We start from the raw sequence: 25087 nt of genomic DNA on the forward strand, positions 1-25087 counted from the left end.
GTGACGGAGGATAAAGAGGTAGCAGACGAATTGAACAGATACCTTTGTATCGGTCTTCACTAGAGAGGATACAAGTAGCATCCCAGAAATAGCTGCAAATCAGAAATTGAAAAGGACGAAACCGAGAAAGTTAACAGCAGGGAAGTAGTACTCAGTAAATTGTTGAAACTGAGAGTTGGTAAGTCCCTAGACCTGGATGGATTTCATCTTGGGGTCTTAAATCAAGTAGTGGAATATTGATGTGTTGGTTTTAGTTTTCTAAAACACATTGGACGAGGGGAAGATTCCTTTCGACTGGAAAATAGCTAATGTAACTCCTTTTATTCAAAAGGCAGACTCCCCAGACTCCCTTCCTATAGAACCAACAGACTGCTGAGCTTAACAACTGTCTTGTGGCAAGTGTTAGAAGCTGATATTAAAGATGTTATAACAGGACACTAAGACAACTTCAAGGTAATCAGGCTGTTTTGACCAGAAGATGTAGGAACAGAAGTAGGCCATTATGCTTATCAAGGTAAAAACAATGACTGCAGATGCTGGAAACCAGATTCTGGATTAGTGGTGCTGGAAGAGCACAGTAGTTCAGGCAGCATCCGAGGAGCAGTAAAATCGACGTTTTGGGCACTTATCGAGTCTGCTGTACCATTCAGTGAGATTAGATTAGATTAGATTGCTTACGGTGTGGAAACAGGCCCTTCAGCCCAACAAGTCCACACTGACCCGCCGAAGTACAACCCACCTAGACCCATGCCCCTACATTTACCCCTTCACCTAACACTATGGGCAATTTAGCATGGTCAATTCACCTAACCTGCACATGTTTGGACTGAGAGGAAACCGGAGCACTCGAAGAAAATCACGCAGACACGGGGAGAGTGTGCAAATTCCACACAGTCACTCGCCTGAGGTGGGAATTGAACCCGGGTCTCTGGCACTGTGAGGCAGCAGTGCTAACCACCGTGCCACTCACAAGTGAGATGGTTGATCTGATAATATGATATTGATATGATAATTTTGTTAAAAGGGAATTGTGTTTAACTTTTTGAATGAGGTGCCACGTGAAATGCTGTTGTGAAAATAGAAGCTCATGGTGTAGCGGTAACATATTGGTAACATGCTGGTATCGATTAAAAATTGGTTGGTTAACAGGAAGCAAATAGTAGGAAGAAATGGGTCTTTTATGGGCTGGTAGGATGTGACGAATGGTGTGCCACAGGGGATGGTGCTCAGGCCCCAACTCTTCACATTTATATCAATGATTTGGATGAAAAGACCGAAGGTATGGTAACTAAATTTTGCTGATGACACAAAGGTAGGTAAGAAAGTGATTCATGAAGAGGACATGAGTGTACAAAGGGATATAGTTAGGCTAAGTGAGTTAGCAAAGGTTTGGCAAATGTGATGTGGGAAAGTGCAAAATTGTCCATTTTTGCAGAAAAAGTATAAAATCTCATTCAAAAGAAGCAATGGTGAGAGGATGCAGAGCTAAGATGCAGACAGATTTGGGTGTACTTTTGCAAGAATCGTTGAAGGGTAGAATGCAAATATCGCAAATAGTTGAGAAAGCTACAGATTGTTATGATTCATTGTGAGTGGAATTTAATGCAGGAGTAAGGAGATTATCTTTCATTTATATAACAATGATGAGACTGCATCATACACTACACTTACAGAAAGATATTAATGCAGTTCAGAAAAGGTTGACTTGTCCAATACCTGGAATGAGCAAATTGCTTTTTGAGGAAAGGCTAGATAGTCTAGACTTGTATCCTCTGGAAATTAGAAGAGTCAGGTGTGACTCAGTTGAAGCATGTAAGATCCTGAAGGGACTTCACTGGGTGGATGTTAAGAAGGTGTTTCCTCTTGGAGAATCTAGAACGAGGGATCATGGTTTAAAAATAAGGAGTGACTTATTTAAGACAGAGATGATGAAACATTGTTTCCACAATGTTTCTAACATTGAGACCGTTAGAATTTCTTTCCTCACATGTCAGAGCAGGCTCAAAGGATATAGTGGCCTACTCGTATTCTCTGTTCATATGTTCTTGTTTATTTTTGAAGCAGACGTTTATTTCATGCAATGAGAGATTCCAGGGGGATCATTTTATGGCTGTTATTTTACTAACGAAAATAAACAAGATGGGATGAAGGAACTTGAATTGGGATCCAATGTTGTTGTGCAGAGTAGGCAGTGACTTGGGTGTGGCCTATACAATAAGAAAAATTATCTTTGTTCTGCTTACTCAGTTTCTTTTATTGTTTTAGAATCCTAGAGATGTACAGCATGGAAACAGACCCTTTGGTCCAACTCGTCCATGCTGACCAGATATCCTATGTTAATCTAGTCCCATTTGCCAGTACTTAAAACATATCCCTCTAAACCATATACCCATCCAGATGCCTTTTAAATGTTGTAATTATAGCAGGCGCTACCATACAGTCATAGAAATGTACAGCATGGAAACAGACCCTTTAGTCCAACTTGTCCATGCCGACCAGATATCCCAACCCAATCAAGTCACACCTGCCAGCACCCGGCCCATATCCCTCTAAACCCTTCCTATTCATATACCCATCCAAATGCCTCTTAAATGTTGCAATTGTACCAGCCTCCACCACATTCTCTGGCAGCTTATTCCATACACGTACTACCCTCTGCGTGAAAAAGTTGCCCCTTAGGTCTCTTTTATACCTTTCCCCTCTCGCCCTAAACCTATGCCCTTTAGTTCTGGACTCCCTGACCCCAGGGAAAAGACTTTGTCTATTTATCCTATCCATGCTCCTCATAATTTTGCTCCTCTATAAGGTCACTCCTCCGCCTCCAGGGAAAACAGCCCCACCCTGTTCAGCCTCTCCCTGTAGCTCAAATCCTCCAACCTTAGCAACATCCTTGTAAATCTTTTCTGAACCCTTTCAAGTTTCACAACATCTTTCTGATAGGAAAGAGACCAGAATTGCACGCAGTATTCCAACAGTGGCCTAACCAATGTCCTGTACAGCTGCAACATGACCTCCAAACTCCTGTACTCAATACTCTGACCAATAAAGGAAAGCATACCAAATGCCGCCTTCACTATCCTTTCTACCTGCGACTCCACTTTCAAGGAGCGATGAATCTGCACTCCAAGGTCTCTTTGTTCAGCAACACTCCCTAGGACCCTACCATTAAGTGTATAAGTCCTGCTAAGATTTGCTTTCCCAAAATGCAGCACCACGCATTTATCTGATTTTAAACTCCATCTGCCACTTCTCAGTCCATTGACCCATCTGGTCAAGATCCTGTTGTAATCTGAGGTAACCTTCTTCGCTGTCCACTACACCTCCAATTTTGGTGTCGTCTGCAAACTAACTAACTACCTCTTATGCTCGCATCCAAATCATTTATGTAAATGACAAAAAGTAGAGGATCCTGCACCGATCCTTGTGCCGCTCCACTGGTCATAGGCCTCCAGTCTGAAAAACAACCCTCCACCACCACCCTCTGTCTTCTACCTTTGAGTCAGTTCTGTATCCAAATGGCTAGTTCTCCCTGTATTCCATGAGATCTAATCTTGCTAATCAGTCTCCCATGGGGAACCTTGTCAAACATCTTACTGAAGTCCACATAGATCACATCTACAGCTCTGCCCTCATCAATCTTCTTTGTTAGCTCTTCAAAAAACTCAATCAAGTTTGTGAGACATGATTTCCCATGCACAAAGCCACGTTGCCTATCCCTAATCAGTCCTTGCCTTTCCAAATACATGTACATCCTGTCCCTCAGGATTCCCACCACTGAGGTCAGGCTCACCAGTCTATAGTTCCCTGGCTTGTCTTTACCACCCTTCTTAAACAGTGGCACCATGTTTGCCAACCTCCAGTCTTCCGGTACCTCACCTATGACTATTGATGATACAAATATCTCAGCAAGAGGCCCAGCAATCACTTCTCTAGCTTCCCATAGAGTTCTCGGGTACACCTGATCAGGTCCTAGGGATTTATCCACCTTTAACCTCTTCCTCTGGCAGCTAATTCCATACATGCACCACCCTTTGTGTGAAAAGGTTGCCCCTTAGGTCCCTTTTAAATCAGTCCCTCTCACACTAAACATATGCCCTCTAGTTATGGACTCCCCTAACTCTGGTAAAAGACCTTGTCTATTTATCCTATCCATGCCCCTCATGATTTTATAAACCTCAAAATGATCAGCCCTCAACCTCCGATACTGCAGGGAAAATAGCCCCAGTCCATTCAGCCTCTGCCAATAGCTCAAACCCTCCAACCCTGGCAACATTGTTATAAATCTTTCTGAACCCTTTCAAGTTTCACAACATCCTTCCTGGAGGAGGGAGACCAGAATTGCACACAATATTCCAAAAGTGGCCTCATCAATATCGTGTACAGCCCAAATATGATCTCCCAACTCCTGTACCCAATGTTTTGTGATGTGATTGCTCTTCAAATGATTACCAATTTTATTTTAGCTTCAGAACTAACATTTGAGATGCAATGAAAGTTAATCTTGCTCTTGAATAATATAATGTATGTATTCTGAAATTGCATGCTCAAATAATTCACGTATCGAGAGTTCCACAACAGTGGGCCGACAACTTTTGAAATGGCTCTGGAAGTGGTTGTGACAATTTCACGTTCCTGTGGAATTTTGGAAAATGCCTGCTCTGCTGTTTTTTTTTGTATTGCTTTCTTTATTGGAACTCTGATTATGCTCCCCAGTTCATACCATTGCTCCCTTGTGAGTTTATAATTTTGTTTTCAACTTCTGTTTACTGTTCAAGTACTTCTGTGGCTTTCCACCTTTTGTAATGCTTTCTTCAACACTTCCTAGTGTTTCTTTTTTGGCTGCCCTCAGCTGCCAACATGTTTTGCTAGAGTGTTAGAGCTTGATTATCTTTCAAATTACTTGTCTGCAATCTATGTTGATTTCAGCAAAAACCTTTTATTTACAGACTTCATGCATGAATTTGGAGTGTCTCCTTCATGAGATCTCTTGACAAACTTCTCTAGTCGTAGAATCGTAGAGATGTACAGCATAGAAACAGACCCTTTGATCCAACCCATCCATGGTGACCCGATATCTTAAATTAACCGAGTCCCATTTGGTCTATATCCCTCTAAACCCTTCCTAATCATATACTCATCTAGATGCCTTTTCAATGTTGTAATTGTACCAGCCTCCACAATTTCCTCTAGCAGTTTATTCCATACATGCACCACCCTCTGCATGAGAAGTTGCCTTTTAGGTCCCTTTTTAAATCAATGCCCTCTCAACTTAAAGCTATGCCGTCTAGTTTTGGCCTCCCCCACCCTTGTCTCTTAATCCTATCCATGCCCCTCATAATTTTAAACCTCTGTAAGGTCACCCTTCAGCATCCAGCGAAAATACCTTCAGCCTATTCAGCCTCTCCTTATAGCTCAAACCCTCCAACTGTGGCAATATTCTCGTAAATCTTTTCTGAACCCTTTCAAGTTTCACAACATTCTTTCTATAGCAGGGAGACCAGAATTGCTTGCAGTGTTTCGAAAGTGGCCTAACCAATGTCCTGTGCAGCTGTGACGTGACTTCTCAATTCCCATACTCAGTGCACTGACCAATGAAATCAAGCTTACCAAATGCTTTCTTCACTATCCTGTTGACCTGAGACTCCACTTTCTGGGAACTATGAACCTGCACTCCAAGGTCTTTTTGTTCAGCAATACTCCCCAGGACATTACCGTTAAGTGTATAAGTCCAGCCCTGATTTGCCTTTCCAAAATGCAGCACCTCACATTTATTTAAACTCCATCTACCACTCCTTGGAGATCAACATCCCGTTGTACTCTGAGGTAACCTTTTTAGCTGTCCACTACACCTCCATTTTGGGGTCATCTGCAAATTTACTAAACATACCTCCTATGTTCGCATCCAAATTATGTGACCTTGCAATGTTACTCTGTGGTCCCCTAGACTCTTACCATTAACCCATGATTACCCAGGGTAGTCTTCCAAGAACACAGACTGTATTAACTTTTTGCATTCTTGTCATTCAACATAAAGCCACATAATAGAATGTAATTGGAATTGTGATAACTTGTTTAAAAATGTGCCAGTTATTCAAGATGCAAATAGCAAAATGTGATTGAATATTCATTGATAACATAAAATAATTAACCGTGACCACAAAAGACCTTGAGGGTCATTTCTTCACAACCATTATGCAAAATGAGAAAGGTTTCCATGAACTATCACAGTAGTGAGTGGATTTAATTTTGGCCATGAACAACATTCTGTGTTGCACTCTACCTATCCAGCCAACTGCTAAAAAGGGGGAAAGAAAATGACTGGAATATTTTATAGGTGGACTTCTGATATAGATTTTCTTGTAAATCCCATCACTGGCTTTAATGTCTTTCAGTCTCCTCAGGCTTTCATTATTCTGCATTTGTGAAGTATAGTTTATGCTGAGCATCAATTGTATTGGAATGTTTCTACTTGCAAATCAAAAGAGACTAATGGATTATTTTGGAAATTCTCTAAGATGAACCTAGTGCACACACTATTTCTTCAGCCATTTTTCTTCTAAAATTCTAGGCCAACATTTTCAATATGTATTCCCTTTAATTTCTCCAGTACTTTTGTTTTAAACTAATATTACCATCTTTAAAGTCATTCTTTTCATTAGTATTTGGCTCATCATTATTTCTGAAATTGACATTGGCCTTGCCTACAAAAAAGACAAATGCCAGCAGCAACTTGCAAATACCACAGTCTCCTGTTGAGTTCCCCTCCAAGCCATAAAGTATCCTAATTCAGAACTATACAACTGTTACTAGATCAGTATCCTGGCGTTCCCTCCTAATACCCCTGTGAGTGTACCTACACCAGATTGACTTCACCAGCTCAAGAAAATAGCTAACTCATCCTTATGTAGACAATGGCACTCAAAGATGGGCATCACATGTTAGCCTTGCTAGTAACATCCCATAAACAAAAAGTGGGTTATGAAAGAAAAAAAATACAGGATTTATAAGCAAAACTATATATTTGATGCCAGCAGGTATTTCCTTTTATAGACTATCCTTGTCCACTGAAACAGAGAGAGCTATACAACAAACAGACCCTTTGGTCCAACTTTTCCATGCCAACCGTGTTCCCAAACTAAACTGGTCCCACCTACCTGCATTTAGCCCATATCCTTCAAACTTTTCCTATTCATGTACTTACCTGACTGTGTTCTAAACATTGTAACTGTACCTGCATCCACCACTTCCTCTGGCAGTTCATTCCAACCACTGACCACTCTCTGTATAAAAAAAGTTGCCCCTCATGTCCTTTTTAAACCTTTTTGCACTCCCCTTAAGAATATGCCCTGTAGTTTTGAACTCATCCCAGTTTAGGAAAAAGTCTTTTGCCATTTCACCTTATCTGTGCCCCTCGTGATTTTATAAACCTCTATAAAGTCACCCCTCAACCTCCTATGTTCCAGTGAAAAATTCCCAGCCTGCCCAGCCTATTTTTATAACTCAAACTGTCCATTCCCGGCAACATCTTGCTAAATCTTTTCTGAACTCTCTCCAAGTTTATAATAGCCTTCCTATAACAGGGCAACCAGAAGTGCATACAATACTCCAGAAGAAACTTCACCAATGTCCTGTACAACCTCAATATGATGTCCCAACTCCTATACTGAACTGTCTGAGCAATGCAAGCATGCTATATGCCGCCTTCACCACCTTGTGACACAAATTTCAAAGAATTATGTACCTGAATCTCTTGGTCTCTCTGTTCTACAATATTTCCTAGGGCCATTCTGTTAATTGTATAAGTCCTGCTTTTGTTTGTTTTACCAAAATGCAGTACCTCATTTATCCAAATGAAAGCTCATCTGCCACTCCTCTGCCCATCTACCCAGTTGATCAAGATCTCTTTGATAAGCTGCTTCATTGTCCACTATACCACCAAATTTGGTGCCATCCACAAGCTTACCTACCATGCCTCTCATATTCTCATCCAAATTATTTCTGTACATGACAACCAGAAGTGGACTCAGTACCAATCCCTGTGGACCACTGCTGGAAACAGGCATTGAAAAAACAGCCCTCCACCACCACCCTTTGTCTTCTATCATAAAGCCAATTTTGTATCTGATTGGCAAGCTCACCCTGAATCCCATGTGATCTAAATAATATAAAGATGTTGTGAATAGTTTAGTTTAATTACATTCCTTGAAAGCAAAGTTCAACATATTCTGGAGTGAAGTGGGTGTTTGTAATTATAGAGGGTAATTTGGTTGTTAACTGGAACCTTACTGTGTTGTCTTTTGCAATTGGGTAGGAAATTGTCAGTGATTTCCCTGAATGGGCTACTATTTTTGTTTCCATTTTGCTTTTCTCAGAGACTATGATTAGGAAATAAGTCAGAAGTGTAAATAGTTGTATTGGGGTGAATTTTAACCAGGAGTGACATGTAGGTTTAGGAAAGTGCGTGGAGATCAAAAGGGCCAAAAATGTAAGTCTGTCTGGATGTCAGCTTGAACGTGTCAACCTGCCCCCTTTAACTTAAGTGCATTATATTGGATGTGCTTAACAACCTTGGATGAAGTGGTCAAGTGATTTTAAATACTGTAATTGTTCAATTGCAACCCAGTTTTGAATCTAACAATTTCTCTATTGGTTTCCTGGGGTACCTGAAGCTCTCCATTGAAAGCAAGGCGATAACGCAATGGTAATTTGCACATTAAAAGTCAGATAAATGCTTCAGTCAATATAGTGATTACAGCTTTCTTACTATCAATTGGGAGTATTTTATTCATGGTGCAGTTGCGCTAAGAGTTCACTGCCCAATGTCAAGAGTTTTTCAAATCACTGATCAGCTTTGGCTACCTGATATTGGAACTCTAATGATACCACCACCAGCAGTAACAGCATCCTGCTGTTTCCAGAGCTTCAGCTGCATAGGTAGATACTCAGCTTTGAGTTCTGAGGAAGACACACTTGACCAGAAAAGTTAACTCTGATTTCTATCCAGAGATCCTGCCAGACCTGCTCGGCTTTTCCAGCAATTTCTGTTTTTGGTTTAGCTTTCTTGCTCTGCTGGAAGACTGGGATTCCAGATGTTCTGATTGCTGTGTCAGGTTGGCAGACGTGTACAGCCAAATAGGTGAAAACTTGCTCCTTCCTGGAGCTGGTGACAATGTATTTCAAGTGGCTATCAAAGTCAACACTATCCTCAACTTATTGGTATCTGGATTCATTTCAAGGCGTTGCTGAAGATGTGTGACACTGAGTTAGGGGATCCTGGATAAGTATAGAAATCTAGTGGCTGATACAGTATCTACTAGGATGCGAAATTGAGGACTTCATTATTGGTGATGCCAGTAAGATGAACTCATTTTTGTATCTCTGGCTTGTTTCTCATCGGTCATCAATTTTATACAAATGACCATCTGTGTGTCCTCAGTGTAACCCAAGCTATTTTAGAATTGCAAGGGGTTCCATTCCATCAAGTGCTATTAATGTGCAAATGCAAAAAGAATGCAAAACTCAGGTTCCTGCGCATTGCCATGATGCTTTCATCCTTTGGCAGTCCAAGCACCCTAATATCTTTTGGTCTGGAAACAGATATCAAGTGTGACTGCCTGGAGACTAGGAGTATCCTCTTCAGAGTTGACTGATGACAACTGTGAAACATCCAACTGATTATGTCCCAAGAATGGTACTATGTAAATCATATTAGATGTGTTACTGAGCAAGTAATTTGCGTGCTGAGTACGCATTTCAGGTGCCTGGATAAATCTGGAAGTGCCCTTCAGTTCTAGATTGTCTCAAACTCTAGTTTACTGTGGTCTGCACAAATTGCAAGACAGTGAGGGGAAAGAATAAGTTGCAGAGCGCACAATCTGTAGAAGAATCTGAGAAAATGAAAAATGATAAAGCTAGTATTATAAACTCGGTGCTAGAGATACCTTTTAATGTCAAATTCAATTGTTGCTACTAAAGATGGAATTACATCCAATACCCACACATTGTCCACCAACCTTCACCCCTAACAAAGAACTGACAGAGAAACCTGTGAACAACCATTCAAAGTGCTCCCACCCCCACCCCGACCAATCCATAATTCATTGATTTATGTAAGGGAAAAATGTACTTGCTACCTAGTTAAGAATGGGCACTACAAGAAAGTGGTGAAAATTAATACATTTTCTGATTTACAAGGATAGCTAATTATGGAATATAAACACATAAAGCTATTTTTACAGCAAAATTTAAGTTTTTTTCTGGTCAATATGCCCCAGATCTTCCAATAAATGCATTACCAGTTAGAGCTTTTGGAGAATTGAAAAGAGTAGCTTCTTTGAACTGGGACAGTGCAGCGATCAGTCAATAAGATTGTTTGAACATCCTTTGCTAAATTGGTCATTTATTTTTTTAAACAAAAGGAACTTCCTTTAGCTCCCAGTACTTTATCTGATTATTTTCTGCTACTGGTAGAAAGTAATATTAAAAAAGAAAACACATCATTTTAAAAACATCAAAGGAGACAGCTAAGTTTTCATTAAAATTGAGCATGATTGTAAAAAAAAAATACAATTCATTATCAACTCTGCATTACTGAAAAATGCAACAAATCAAGTGTCAAACATTAAACTTTGAGGGGTCAGTGAAATATGACTTCAGCTGCCACTCTCCTGTGGAAAATAAATCATGCACTTTTAACACTTGCATCTCCCTTTTTGGCTTTCATGTACTCATTAGTCTGGCATTGCTGCTATGATGGGACCTATCATTTCCACAATGGAAAGGATGCATTCCAAGCTCTGCGCAGTGCCCTGTTACAAGTGGAACAATGCTTCTTCCATGCTCCTAGCCATTGATTGGAGGCTAACTGGCAGGCCAGTACACCAGGTGTCTCTGGTTTACAACAATAGCAGTGCTTTTCTTTAGTCTTCTAATGAAATGCACATCTGAGCCTTCTCCTGCAGAGCTGGTATATGACATGGCCATTATTGGGATTTGCACAAAAACATTTCTGTATCACTGACCTTATTTCAAACTATTTGTCCTGATGACTCAATACGTGTAAATCTTAACTGAATTAGTCCATGAGACACACAAAATGATAGGGTCTTGGTTATTGGCTGAGAGTGTAATGTCAAGTGACAATATTGAGGTCTGCTGAAGCTGCAGCTGCTGACCAGGCAGTTAAATCCTAACTACCATATATCTGATAACAGAGAGGAGTGAGGGCTGAGGGAAATAGGTTTGTGGTCAGTCCATCTGTAGATTCATTTAATGGTGCCTTTTATGCTAAGACAAAGAGTGGAGGCAAGAGTCAACAGTCCACTATTGTTCAGGATAGCCATTGCAATGCTGAGAGCCACAGGTGTTCTGACAATGTTATCCACTATCCTAAGCAGTGTTTCCTTCACGGTAATGAGCTGATGAAACCACTGGCCCTTTAGGTTGACTCTTTGCTAAGGAGTTGCAAAGCGTGGTGCTGAAAAAACAGCAGGTTAGGCAGCATCCAAGGTGCAGTAGAGTAGACTTTTGGGCGTAAGCCCTTCTTCATCAGGAAAGCTCCTGCTCCTTGGATGCTACCTGATCTGCTGTGTTTTTTCAGTGCCACACTTTTCGATTCTGACTCTACAGCAGCTGCAGTCCTCACTTGCTCCTACTATTTGTCAAGGACTACCTTTTCCTGTAACAGGGCAGAATGTCAGTAACTGTATGTTGTCATGGATCTTTTGTAAGTTGTCTCCCCGTTGACAGAAAATAGATCAAATAAATTTCTTTCCTATATTTTTCTAATTCTCATTTACTTTTAATGATTGAGTTAAGTTAATTTTTTGATGGAGAAATAGTCGTCACAGGAAAAGAAACTTGTGTGAAACCTAAGCCATATGAAATGTTCTTCGCTTTGTATTCTTGATGGAATGCTTAGATGGGTTATCTGTGTACATCTTTTTTAACGCATTGAATTTTGTAACTTGCACTTGGCAGAATACCCATGATAATTACAACATAACATTTTATTGAAATCAGTAAAATGTTACATCTTTGCTCTTCAGGAGTTTGGTAGCCAACAATTGCATTGATGAGACTTGTAAATTTGTGAAAAAGGTAGTTTGAAAGAATATGCAATGTTTCATTTTATATTACTGTTTTTCCCCATGTAGGATGACAGGTAGAGAATTCTTCACTCGTTTTCCTACACTTTATCCCTTCCTCCTAAAACAACTGGAGACGGTGGCAAACACGATGGATAGGTAAGAAACTAAGTGTTTAAGTTTGACTATTTGTGGAAACTTTTGCATTAACAAGCTTATCATTGCAAAATCTATTACGTTTTCTATTTTAGAATGTGGATATTAGAGTACAGGAAGTGATCCCATTTTGTCTGTGATAGCTGTTGGCTGGAATGTTGTTAAATTAACCCCACGACCCTGCTGTTTCTTCACCTTGTAGATTTTGCTGTTACTTTGCGTTTATTTAGTTTTTCTTTAAAATATGTCCTCTCTCAGCATATATTCACATATCCATGGGCATAACAAATTTTCTTTCTCTTCTCACTCTGTTACGGGAAAGTATTAAATTAATGTTCTCATGACTGACACCCCCCAACAAAATAGCTTTTTTTTATTTAATCAATCAATATTTGGATGCAGTATCTCAAGTCTGCTCATAACAGTAGTTACAATCTTGATAAGTCTTTATCTCTATTGCTGTCATGTTATACATGTACTTTCTGCCTTTTTAAATTGCTGAAATGAACACTGTGTTCTTTTTCCTTATTCCCCTCTCCCGTATCCTCCTCCAGGATGGTTAAAATTGTGATGAGATAGTTTATCTTGGTAATATTCTGCAATAAGATTTTCTTGACCTAGTATTTTAAAGAAGGAACCAAGATAAGGATCATTATAGATCAAAAGTTACAGTAAGCCTATAATGGAAGGAAATTAAGTTTTAACTATACTTTAGTAATGGCATTTGTAGATCAAAAGATGATCTGTTGAGACTTGAGTAAGAATAGCAAAAGCTAATATATTAATAAACAGTCTTTTTGTAGTACAGTATTTAAGTATTGCTGAAAAAATTTTGGCAACGTTTTTCACTTTGCACTCATCAGGATAATATGCAGGAAATACCAACCTAAAAGAAGACTGCCTTTTTCAACTTTGGGAAGAGCATGCTAATTGGTTGGCATATAGATTCTGACAGAAGTATTATGTGGCAGTTGATCCAGTTAGATTAAGAATGACAGTTAACTATCAAGTGTTGTTTAAACTGGCACATTGACTCTGGTCACGATAATGCCTGAAGAAATGAACCAAAGAATGGCCAGCACAGGTTTAGTTGAGTTGAAACCTGCGCAATATGTGTACTTGTTCTTTCTTTCTACAAAGAACAGGGTCATGTGTGTTAAGATATGTGCACACTGGAAGCTACAAGTGCTCCACACTGTGAGCCTGATATTCTGAAATTTGTTTTGCACACTCTGGACTATTTAGCAAGTGTGTAATTGTGGAATCACATCTAATATTGGACACTTGTTTTGCAACCACAAAGTAGTTGGGTATATTGAGTACTTTGCTTGTTACGCACAACCAAAGGGATACATAGTTTGATGCAAACAGTCAGGCTTTAGGATGTATGGACTACATGAGCAAGACGAATGTAGTGTACAAAATACCATGCAAGGACTGCACTAAACACTATATAGGACAAACAGGAAGACAGCTAACAATCCGCATACATGAACATCAACTAGCCACGAAACGACACAACCAGCTATCCTTAATAGCCACACACGCAGACAACAAGCAACATGAATTCGACTGGGACAACACTACTATCATAGGGCAAGCCAGACAGAGAACAGCCAGGGAATTCCTAGAGGCATGGCATTCATCCACAAACTCCATCAACAAACACATCGACCTGGACTCAATATACCAACCACTACAGCGGACGGCTGAAACTGACAACCGGAAGCGGCAGGGACAGACCACTATAAACACCGGAGGAAACATCAAAGAAGCGCTTCGCAGGAGGCTCCCAAGCACTGATGATGTCGCCTAGCCAGGGGACGAAACGTTTGCAACAAAAACTTCCAGCTCGGCGAACAGAACCACAACAATGGACTACATAGTTGACATCACTGAAATTTGTATACCATGCTTGTCATTTGTGTGATAAACAGAATGTTATTTTGGCTTGACCGGAACAGCATGTTAGTAGCAAATATCACTTAACAGCAGTATGGAACAGATAGCTTCACTTGTTACTCAGACTTCTGAGACATCTTACCTTTCCAAGATAATCTATGGTAGACTACGCATTTTTCAGGACCAAAAATGATTTGTGGGAAGCAGATGGGCTGAGGCAGCTGTGTCAGAGAAATACAAATAGGCAACCTTTGAATGGACAAATGAACAAGAGAATGTGAAGCCAAAAGATAAGCTACTTATCAGTTAGGATACAGACATGATGCTTGGTGTGTTCTACCTTCTGGAGTAAGTGCAAAGTTTATTGTGAAGCTAAATGCATAGCTTTGTCTGCTCAGTAATTTGCTGAAGAAATGTTGATACGTAGAAGACTGTGTGTGGTTCTGAAAGTCTGAGAACACAAATACATTGGAGAAATTGAGAGAGATGGTGGAAAAATAGAAGTGACTGTCTTCTGCACCCATGTGTAAGTTGACTCCGTGTCATCAGCCAGTGTAATCAAAGGACAACATAAAGAAGAGAAGATCAAGAGGGATCCTAAGTAAAGATGCACAGGTGGAAAGGGAAATTATTGCTCGAAATGTTCGAATTGTGATTGATTATATATTCTAATTATAATAAGAAAGAATCACCCCAAATAATGGCAGAAAGACATAGGACAGAATGAAGATGCTGCTGTTCTTAACTGCTGCAGTGAGGTTAAGTTAGTATGCATGTAACATCTTACATGCCCATGGAATGTTACAAAGAACTTCACAACAATTGGACTGCAATCACTATTATATAGACTAACATAGCAATGATGTTGCAGACAGCAAGGACCCCATAAACAGTAATGGGATGAAAATCAGGTAATCAATTTTGATCTGTTCTGATGAAGGATTATTGGACCTGAAATGTTGACTGTGCTCTCCACAGATGCCACCAAATTTCCTGAGTTTCTTCAGCAATTCCTCTTTTGTTTCAGAATTCCAGCATCTGCATTCTTTGTTTTATTAATCAGTTTTGATGTTGGTTAATGGGTAAATGTGTGCCAAAACAATGGTGCTTTTTAATAGCACCAAGAGGCCTCATGGAGGTGTTTGAACAAATGAAAGTAATAGTGTGTATTTGAAAGATGGAATTTTAATAGCCACAAATTGTGAACATTCTTTTCACTTCTGTAACCTGGGAGTTTGGTGGGTTTTATGCTCTTCTGTGTTAAATTTATCTAATATCACTTATTAATGTGAATTAACCAAAATGTTCCTTTGGCTAAATATTAGGAATCCCATCAAGTGATAACACTGTTGTACCGTATCTCTTCATTTTACCCATCATGATTGTAGATATTCATTCTTGTTCCCTTACCCAATGTATGTAGTGACTCTGGTATGCTGAAGCTCCATCCAAGTTTGTTCCTGTTGCTGCTTGTTCTGGGTCGGTTATATCCATCGCCCTTAGATGGCACTTCCTCAGCTCTCAGTCTGGCACCCTTTGTGCCCTTCATCATAAGGTAAGGCATCTATTATAAGTAAGCTTTTGAATTATGAATGTGATACACCACAAAATGTGCTTTTATATATTTTATCTCTTTCTTTTAACTAAGTTATTTTTCATGTTTTTATGACAAGATGGAAAAGCAAACAATTATGCACCTGTATGTATTACCATTATCTATGTTTAGGTCTATTGTATAGTTAATATCATATAAATTATCTTCACTAGTATATAGCTGAGTGAATATTGAGTTCCAATTGCAAAAATTGCTACTGTACTAATCTGCATTGCTCAAACATAGTAGATCAATCACCTCTTTTGAGCTATGGAGTAATAAAATGCGTTATGCTCGAACAGTATGGCATCAAGTCTGACGCTGTGGTATGTAGGTTGTACAGACATTGAATGTTAGAATAAGAAACAAATCTAACAAGTTATTTACATAAGGATGTTGAAACTATCCATTCAGTTGATATATATGAAGTTACTTGAGCCTTGGAAAACTTCAACAAATAAGAGTAAACTGTTAATGGTCAGCACTAACTTCAGAAGGCTTTCTGTGTAACTTTGAATGTTAATTGAAAAATAAATATTAGCATAATTCTATTCTTAGATAAATTAGCGTACATTAATGAACAGTTTGCATTCAAAAGTTTTGCTTTATTTTGACTAATGAAAATAACATTTAGGAATGGCATTAACCTTAAACATGATTCTTGAAGTCTCGTTGTCATTTAATCTAATCATTGAAATTGCTTTTACTTTTCATTTCCTAAGTTACAAATGCAGAGCCTTTTAAAGCTGGCTGAAGTATCATTGATAATTGGCCAGAAAATCTATATATGCTTTTCTGTATCAATTTCATTTTTTTTAAAATCTGTGGATTTGTGATAGTTTGCAATTTTGAGAAACAAACAAGGAGCAGCTATTGAACAAAATGTGCATATTTGCATTCCTGCTTTTAGAAACAATGCATTTGAATTTGAATCTATAAGTGGTGAATGCAAGCACAGTTACAATGTTTAAAAGACATTTCGATAAATACATGAATAAGAAAGGTTTGGAAGGATATGGGCGAGGAGCAGGCAAGTGGGACTAGTTTTAGTTTGGGATTACGTTCGACATGGACTGGTTGGATCGAAGGGTCTGTTTCCGTAGTAGGTCTAAGGAATTTACTAACCAAAGAACGAAGTCAATATCAAAACATTGCATGATTTTAAGAAGGATTTGGACATTGCAATTCGGGCTAAAGGGATTAAAGAATATGGGGGAAATGTGGAAACAGGCTTTTGAGTTCAATGATCATAATGAATGGTGGAGCAGACTTAAAGGGCTGTGAGGCCTACTCCTCCTATTTTCTATGTTGCCATCCACAAAATGCATTGCAGCAAATCATAAAGGTTCCATCAGCAGCATCTTCCAAATCCATGATCTCTCCAAACCACAAGGACATGAACAGCAAATCCATGGGACATCACTATCTGTGCAGCGCTCCAAAAGCTTGTACTTCCAAATAAACTTGTTGGACTGTCATCTGGTGTTTTATGATTTTTAACTTTGTCCACCCTAGTCCAACGCCGGCATCTCTACATCATATTTTAAAACTAGTAGAATTATGGTTCGTGGCCCCAAAGTGCTCCCCTGCTGACACCTCAGTCACTTGCCCTGCCTTCTACTTATTCCATAGGAATGATCCTGACATTCTAATTGTTTATCATTTCACTAAACCACCTTGCACCCATTTCTGTCCTACATCAGCTACAGTGTTCCAACAAAACTCAATGCACGCTGGAAAAGCAACATCTCGGTTTTCGCTTAGGTAGGATACAGCTTCTCGGATTCAGTATCAAGTACTACAACTTCAAACCATGACCTCTATCCTTTATTTTTCTTAGAGCCTCCCCACCTCCAATTGCAGTGTCTGGTTTATGCCTTTGCTCTCAGCAGAGCAGATCCACTTTCTCCTTTTCACAACTTCATTTATACCCATTTTACATCTTTCTACCTCTACTATTATTAGAACTCCTTCAAGCTTTTGCTGTAGGCACTTTCACAATGTGTTCCACTTACTCCATGTTCCCCTTAATCAAAAACATAAAAATCAGGAGTTTTCAGTTCTGAAGAAAAATCAGATCTGCTTCAAAATGTTAACTCTGTTTCCCTCTCCACAGATACTGCCAGACCTGAACTTCTCCAACACTTTCTGGTTTCACGAACATATGCCTTCTCTGTGTCATCCTCAGTAGAATAAGAAAGAAGAAAATTGTTGTGAAGTACTTCAAACAATTTTGATTAAGTTCCATTAAAAAATGTCTGGAGTAACTGCAATTTGCAAATCTAGCATGCCATGACAAATAGAAAAGCTGCTTAGGAACAATCAGTGATTTCATTTCACTTTTATCAATTAACTTGACCCCATGAATCAATGAATTTAGATAACTACACCTGTGCCATTCTGCATGGTCTAAGCAACTGCACCGAACAAACTGGCATTAATCCAGAAAATTTGGGATTGCTATTGACTCCGGAATCAATTTCACACAGTTTTCACAAGGCTGATCATGAAGAAATGCAAAAGTTAAAGCAAATGATATATAACCATAAAACTTATGCCATAATCTCCTATCAGTTTTACAGTAGGAAATTAAACCAATGTTACAGATATTTAATTAAAAGACACAAATCTGTGGGGGAAAAAAAGGGCTGCTTTTTCATATGATATACAGAAAAATTACTCACCAGGAAGATAGGATGAGAATCATCTAGAAAAAATCCATTAACCGAGGCATACGTCCAGAGAATAATTGTGTATAATGTACCCGAAAGCAAATTACATCTGTACATTTGATAAACCAGTCTGCACTGCCCAAATTCATCGAACTTGATGAACAGTTAAAATGCTGTGATTATCATTGATGTCAGAAGTTTGGGAGAGGCAGATTCATCTGGAGTTTCCATTCCTTAGCTGTATGTTAAATTAAGAAGCTAGAAAAGCTGAAGGAAAGGGGAGTATTGAACTAGCACCAACTCATGGCTGAAGTGGTAATTTTGGGTTCCTGGCAGCATTATTGGCATCTGTTGGTGAGGTTCAGCAAGGATTCATAGTGGCGAGGGTGTCAGTGGAGGTGAGATGGCGTCAAAGAGTGGTGACTTCTTTTGCAGTGGCAGCAATGTAGCAAAGAGTCTCATGCTTGGTCACCACCCATCCAAGATGGAGGACGGGAAAGAATTGTGGCTGTAACAGCTGCTGCTTTTTGAGATATTGGAGGTAATTTCCTCGAATTCCAGGAGCAGTAATCACTGTTTTACAAGCTGTTGCATTGTTTTGAAACTTTGGGGGGAATAAACTCAAAATAATGGCACTTTAAAAAGGAAGAAGACAGACAAAGGCAGAGACCACATGGTAAGAGAAGGAAACCTACACTGCTCTCTCACACAATAGTGAATCTGCACAGCTACTGCCTTTGCTGTTTGAGTTCAAGTATCTCTGGACATTGGAGTGCATCTAACAAAAATTAATAAACAGCACAATTCACAGCTGACCTTGGAGGAACCTGTGTAGGTGAGCTCACAGCAAGAGAGAAGCTAATTGCATGGTTTTTAAGTGTAACCTTGCTGTAGATCTACAACAGTGAGTACAGTGGGGTTTTCTTTGATGATATGTTTTATTCAGATCTGTCTTGATTAAATTTTGAAAATATAAAATGTATGTACTACGTTAGCCTGGAGAAGTATTTTTTAGAGCAGTAAGATGGTGCTATTTTCTGGATCTGTAGATTGTTAAGGAGCAAACATGGCCTTGAGTAGAGTGGTGTGCTCTTCCTGACAAATGTGGGAGATTAGGGAGAGTTTCCATGTTACTGATGGTCATGTGTTCAAAAAGTGTCTTTGGTTGGGAATCCTATCAGATTAGGAGAAAGTGAGGACTGCGGATGCTGGCGATCAGAGCTGAAAATATGTTGCTGGAAAAGCGCAGCAGGTCAGGCAGCATCCTGATTCTCCTGCTCCTTGGATGCTGCCTGACCTGCGCTTTTCCAGCAACACATTTTCAGTTTCAATCCTATCAGATTGCATGGATCGGTTAGAGCAGCAGTTAGAGGCGATGAGGAATGTACAGAAGCTAGGGAGTATGATGGATAGTAGTTATAAGAAGGGAGGAAAACCACAGATTCAGTCAGGTAGATGGGTTAACCCCAGAAAAGGTAGGAGAGGGAAGCAGGTAGTGCAGGAGTCTCCTGTGGCTATCGCTTTCTCAAACAAGTATGTTGTTTTGGAAAATGTAGGGGCTGATGGATTTGTAGGGGAATGTAGCAAGAACTGCCAAGTTTCTGATACCGAGACTGGCTCTAACCTAACAAGAGGTACATCAGGTTCCAAGCAATCAATTGTGATAGGGGATTCTCTAGTCAGAGGCACGGACAGACATTTCTGCGGCCGGCAGACAGAAATCCGAATCGTGTGTTGCCTCCCTGGTATCAGGATCAAGGATATCTCAGAAAGAGTGCAGAATATTCTCAAAGGGGAGAGGGACCAGCAGGAGGTCATTGTACACGTTAGAACGAATGACTTAGGAAGGGAGAAGAATGAGATTCTGAAGAGAGAATGTAGGAAATTAGGCAAGAATTTAAAAAGGTGGTCCACAAGGATAGTAATATCTGGATTATTCCCAGTGCCATGAGCTAATGCGGGGAGGAATAAGAGGAGGGAGCAGACGAATGCATGACTGAGGAGCTGGTGCAGGGGAGAAAGGTTCACATTTTTAGATCATTGGAATCTGTTCTGGGGTCGAAGTGACCTGAACAAGAAGGACAGACTCACCTGAATTGGAAGGGGACTAACATACTGGTAGGGAGATTTGCCAGAGCTACTCAGGAGAATTTAAACTTGTAAGGTGGGTGGGTGGGACACCGGAAGATAGTAAGAAAAGAGATCAGTCTGAAACTGGCACAGTTGGGAAAAGGAACAAGTCAAATAGTCATGGCAGATGGGAACAAAGCAGAGATGAATTAGGACCAATAATTAAACTGCATTTATTTGAATGTAAATGGACTAACAGATGACATTGTTAGGAATATGGGACTGGGAAATCATAGCAATTACATTGACGTGGCGCAGGGATGGACAGGACTGGCAGCTTAATGTTCCAGGAAGCAAATGCTATAGGAAGGATAGAAAGGGGGACAAGAGAGGAGGGGGAGTGGCGTTTTTAATAAGGGATAACATTAAGCCTGTACTTAGGGAGGATATTTCTGGGAATACAACCAGGGGAGTTATTTGGATGGAACTGAGAAATAAGAAAGGGATGATCACCTTATTGGGATTGTACTATAGAAGTCGCAATCCTCAGTGGGAAATTAAGAAACAAATTTGTAAGGAGATCACAGTTATCCGTAAAATTAATAGGGTGGTTATTGTTTATGGTTGAGATGGAGAGGAATTTGTTAAGTGCATACAAGACAATTTTCTGATTCAATATGTGGATGTACCTTCTAGAGAAGATGCAAAACTTGACCTACTCTTGGGAAATAAGGCAGGGCAGGTGACTGAAGTGTCAATGGAGGAGCACTTTGGGGCCAGCGACTATAATTCTTTTAGATTTAAAATAGTGATGGAAAAGGATAGACCAGATCTAAAAGTTGAAGTTCTAAATTGGAGAATGGCCAATTTTCACGGTATTCAGCAAGAACTTTCAAAAGCTGATTGGGGGCAGATATTTGCAGATAAAGAGACGGCTGGAAAATGGGATGCCTTCAGAAATGAGATAACGAGAGTCCAGAGAAAGTATATTCCTGTTAGGGTGAAAGGAAAGGCTGGTAGGTATAGGGAATGCTGGATGACTAAAGAAATTGAGGATTTGGTTAAGAAAAAGAAGGAAGCATATGTCAGGTATAGACAGGATAGATCGAGTGAATCCTTAGAAGAGTATAAAGGCAGTAGGAGTATACTTAAGAGGGAAATCGTGTGGGCAAAACGGGGACATGAGATAGCTTTGGCAAATAGAATTAAGGAGAATCCAAGGGTTTTTACAAATATATTAAGGACAAAGGGTAACTGGGGAGAGAATAGGGCCCCTCAAAGATCAACTCGGAGAAAGTGAGGACTGCAGATGCTGGAGAAAGAAGGCCTTATGCCCGAAACGTCGATTCTCCTGCTCCTTGGATGCTGCCTGACTTGCTGCGCTTTTCCAGCAACACATTTTTCACCCCTCAAAGATCAGCAAGGCAACCTTTGTGTGGAGCTGTAGAAAATGGGGTAGATACTAAACGAGGGTTTTGCATCAGTTTTTACTGTGGAAAAGGACTTGGAAGATATAGACTGTAGGGAAATAGATGATATCATCTTGAAAAATGTCCATATTACTGAGGAGGAAATGCTGGATGTCTTGAAATGCATAAAAGTGAATAAATCCCCAGGACCTGATCAGGTGTACCCTAGAACATTGGGAACCTAGGGAAGTGATTGCTGAGCCTCTTACTAAGATATTTTTATCATCGATAGTCACAAGTGAGGTGCTGGAAGTAGGCTAAGGTGGTGCCACTGTTTAAGAAAGGTGGTAAGGACAAGCCAGTGAACTACAGACCAGTGAGCCTGACGTCTGTGGTGGGCAAGTTGTTGGAGGGAATCCTGCGGGACAGGATGTACGTGTATTTGGAAAGGCAAGGACTGATTAGGAATAGTCAACATGGCTTTGTGTGTGGGAAATCATGTCTCACAAACATGTTTGAGTTTTTTGAAGAAGTAACAAAGATTGATGAGGGCGGAGCGGTAGGTATGATCTATATGCACTTCAGTAAAGTGTTCGACCAGATTCCCCATGGGAGACTGGTTAGCAAGGTTAGATCTCACGGAATACAGGGAGAATTGGCAATTTGGATACAGAACTGGCTCAAAGGTAGAAGACAGAGGGTGGTGGTGGTGGAGGGTTGTTTTTCAGACTGGAGGCCTGTGACCAGTGGAGTGCTACAAGGATTGGTGCTGGGTCCATTACTGGTCTTCATTTATGTGAATAATTTGGATGTGAGCATAAGAGGTACAGTTAGTAAGTTTGCAGATGACACCAAAATTGGAGGTGTAGTGGACAGCGAAGAGGGTTACCTCAGATTACAACAGGATCTTGATCAGATGGGCTAATGGGCTGAGAAGTGGCAGATGGAGTTTAATTTAAATAAATGTGAGGTGCTGCATTTTGGGAAAGCAAATCTTACCATTAAGTGTATGAGTCCTGCTAAGGTCCTAGGGAGTATTGCTGAACAAAGAGACCTTGGAGTGCAGGTTCATAGCTCCTTGAAAGTGGAGTTGCAGATAGATAAGATAGTAAAGGTGGCGTTTTTGGTAGGCTTTCCTTTATTGGTCAGAGTATTGAATACAGGAGTTGGGAGGTCATGTTGCGTCTGTACAGGACATTGGTAGGCCACTGTTGGAATATTGCGTGCAATTCTGGTCTCCTGCATATTGGAAGGATGTTGTGCAATTTGGAAGGGTTCAGAAAAGATTTACAAGGATGTTGCCGGGGTTGAAGGATTTGAGCTATAGGGAGAGTTTGAATAGACTAGGGCTGTCTTATCTGGAGCATCGGAGGCTGAGGGGTGACCTTCTAGTTGTTTATAAAATCATGAGGGGCATGGATAGGACAAATAGACAAAGTATTTTCCCGGGGTGGGGGAGTCTAGAATTAGAGGTAATAGGTTTAGGATGAGAGGGGAAAGATCTAAAAGAGACGTAAGGGGCAACTTTTTCACGCAGAGGGTGGTGCGTATATGGAATGAGCTGCCAGAGGAAGTGATGGAGGCTGGTACAATTGCAACATTTAATAGGCATCTGGATGAGTATATGAATAGGAAGGGTTTGAAGGGATATGAGCTGGGTGCTGGCAGGTGGGACTAGATTGGGTTGGGGTATCTGGTCGGCATTGACGATTGGCTTGAAGGGTCTGTTTCTGTGCTGTACATTTCTAATGCTCGGCCATTTTGAATCTTCACCACCTCTTAATATGATCATGGCTGATCATCCAACTGGATACCCTATTTCTGCTTTCTCCTCATACCCTTCAATTGATTTGACCCTAAGGGGAATGGAGGTGCTAGGATGGGGAATACCTAGTTGGATGGGGTGTAGAGAATGGACTGGAGTTTTGAGAAAAAGACTAATAGTGTACCGTGGAGAGCACGAGCAAGTGGTGATAAAAGGAAGAGCAAAGGTGGCAGGACTACGGTCTATAACAAAAATACTATAATCATATTAAAATTGCTTATAGTGATTACAAAACCAAATACAACTAGTGCTGATAACACTGTCATGATCACTGCAATGAATCATTCACATGAAATTATCATATTTGCAATTCAACTTTACAAAAAACAGGAGAACTCAGCCTTCTTTTTTAAGCAGCCTGCAGCTGGGATTTAGGAAAGTCTTGATCTCTGAGTTTTTTTCTTTCTCTTGATTACTTAAGGGTTGATCAAGCTTTTATTTCAACTTACTTTAGCTTCAGTCAGTTTCTGGTGGTTTTAGTTGATCACTGCTGAGTGCTTGAAAGGAAAATAGTTGTTTGCATTGATGTGCTTGGAGCATTGTGTTCATTGATTCTAATAGATCACTACAAGATGATGACTGAATGAACAATTTGGAACCCAGATTGGACACTTTTAAGCACAGATGATCACAGACCATGTGATCAAAAGCAGAATTATGTTGGGGTTTTTTTCTGATGCGACTATCATCCTTGAATGCAAGGGTGTAACTCAATGTTAGACGACAAATTTGATGGATAGTTATTTCCTACTGCTGCTGCGTGATCACTGCCTTGAAGGTAAGATGAAAAGCAATTGTCAGCATTTATTCATTGTTTTCTCTTGTGGTAAAGAAAAACACAATGTTCTCACTAGGGTATATCAAAGAAGTGAATTAAAAAAAAAGGTAGAGACACTGGGAGAAGCTTTTTCAGAAGTTTAAACTCAAGGATGAGAATTTAAATCATAAAACATTGGAGCCCAGATGGCACATATAAGCCATAAGTATGGACAAGGCTGATGCTTTAGTTGGATTTGGTGCCTGGTAGGATAAAAACAACAATTTTGATTGAACTTAAGATTAAGGAGAGTAAAATATTAGAGACTGGCCAGGACGGTATTGGAGTCCTTGATTCTTTGGATGGTAAAAGCATGGATTGATGTTTGGCAGCTGGGTTGATATAGGGATATGTATGGATAACATTATAGAAGGGGGTATGAATAGTCTTGATGGAAAGGATGCAGGATCAAAAGTTCTGAACAGGATTGAAAACAGAATGGTGAGCATGCAAATGATCTTGTTCACTCTGCGGTGTGAGGGAATGGCATAAGACCGTATGATCATAAGACATAGGAATGGAAGTAAGGCCATTTGGCCCATAAAGACATTTAACA

General features: G+C 40.0%; 1 protein-coding gene across 2 annotated transcripts in view; it reads left to right on the top strand.

The window, feature by feature from the left end:
• The window catches only part of thada (THADA armadillo repeat containing), a 380305-nt gene that overhangs the window by 143522 nt on the left and 211696 nt on the right, over positions 1-25087 (top strand). The window contains exons 26-27 of one of the 2 annotated variants that reach the window (XM_043695686.2): positions 12156-12245; positions 15568-15699. In XM_043695686.2, the coding sequence (XP_043551621.2) occupies positions 12156-12245; positions 15568-15699 (222 nt within the window). The remainder of the gene's footprint in view (positions 1-12155; positions 12246-15567; positions 15700-25087) is intronic. The other variant, XM_087991280.1, reaches the window with a different exon arrangement.

Source organism: Chiloscyllium plagiosum, unplaced genomic scaffold (assembly GCF_037043375.1).
Source record: "Chiloscyllium plagiosum isolate Xiang-an unplaced genomic scaffold, Cpla_swu_hap1 HiC_scaffold_10, whole genome shotgun sequence".
NCBI classification, from domain to species: Eukaryota; Metazoa; Chordata; class Chondrichthyes; order Orectolobiformes; family Hemiscylliidae; genus Chiloscyllium; species Chiloscyllium plagiosum.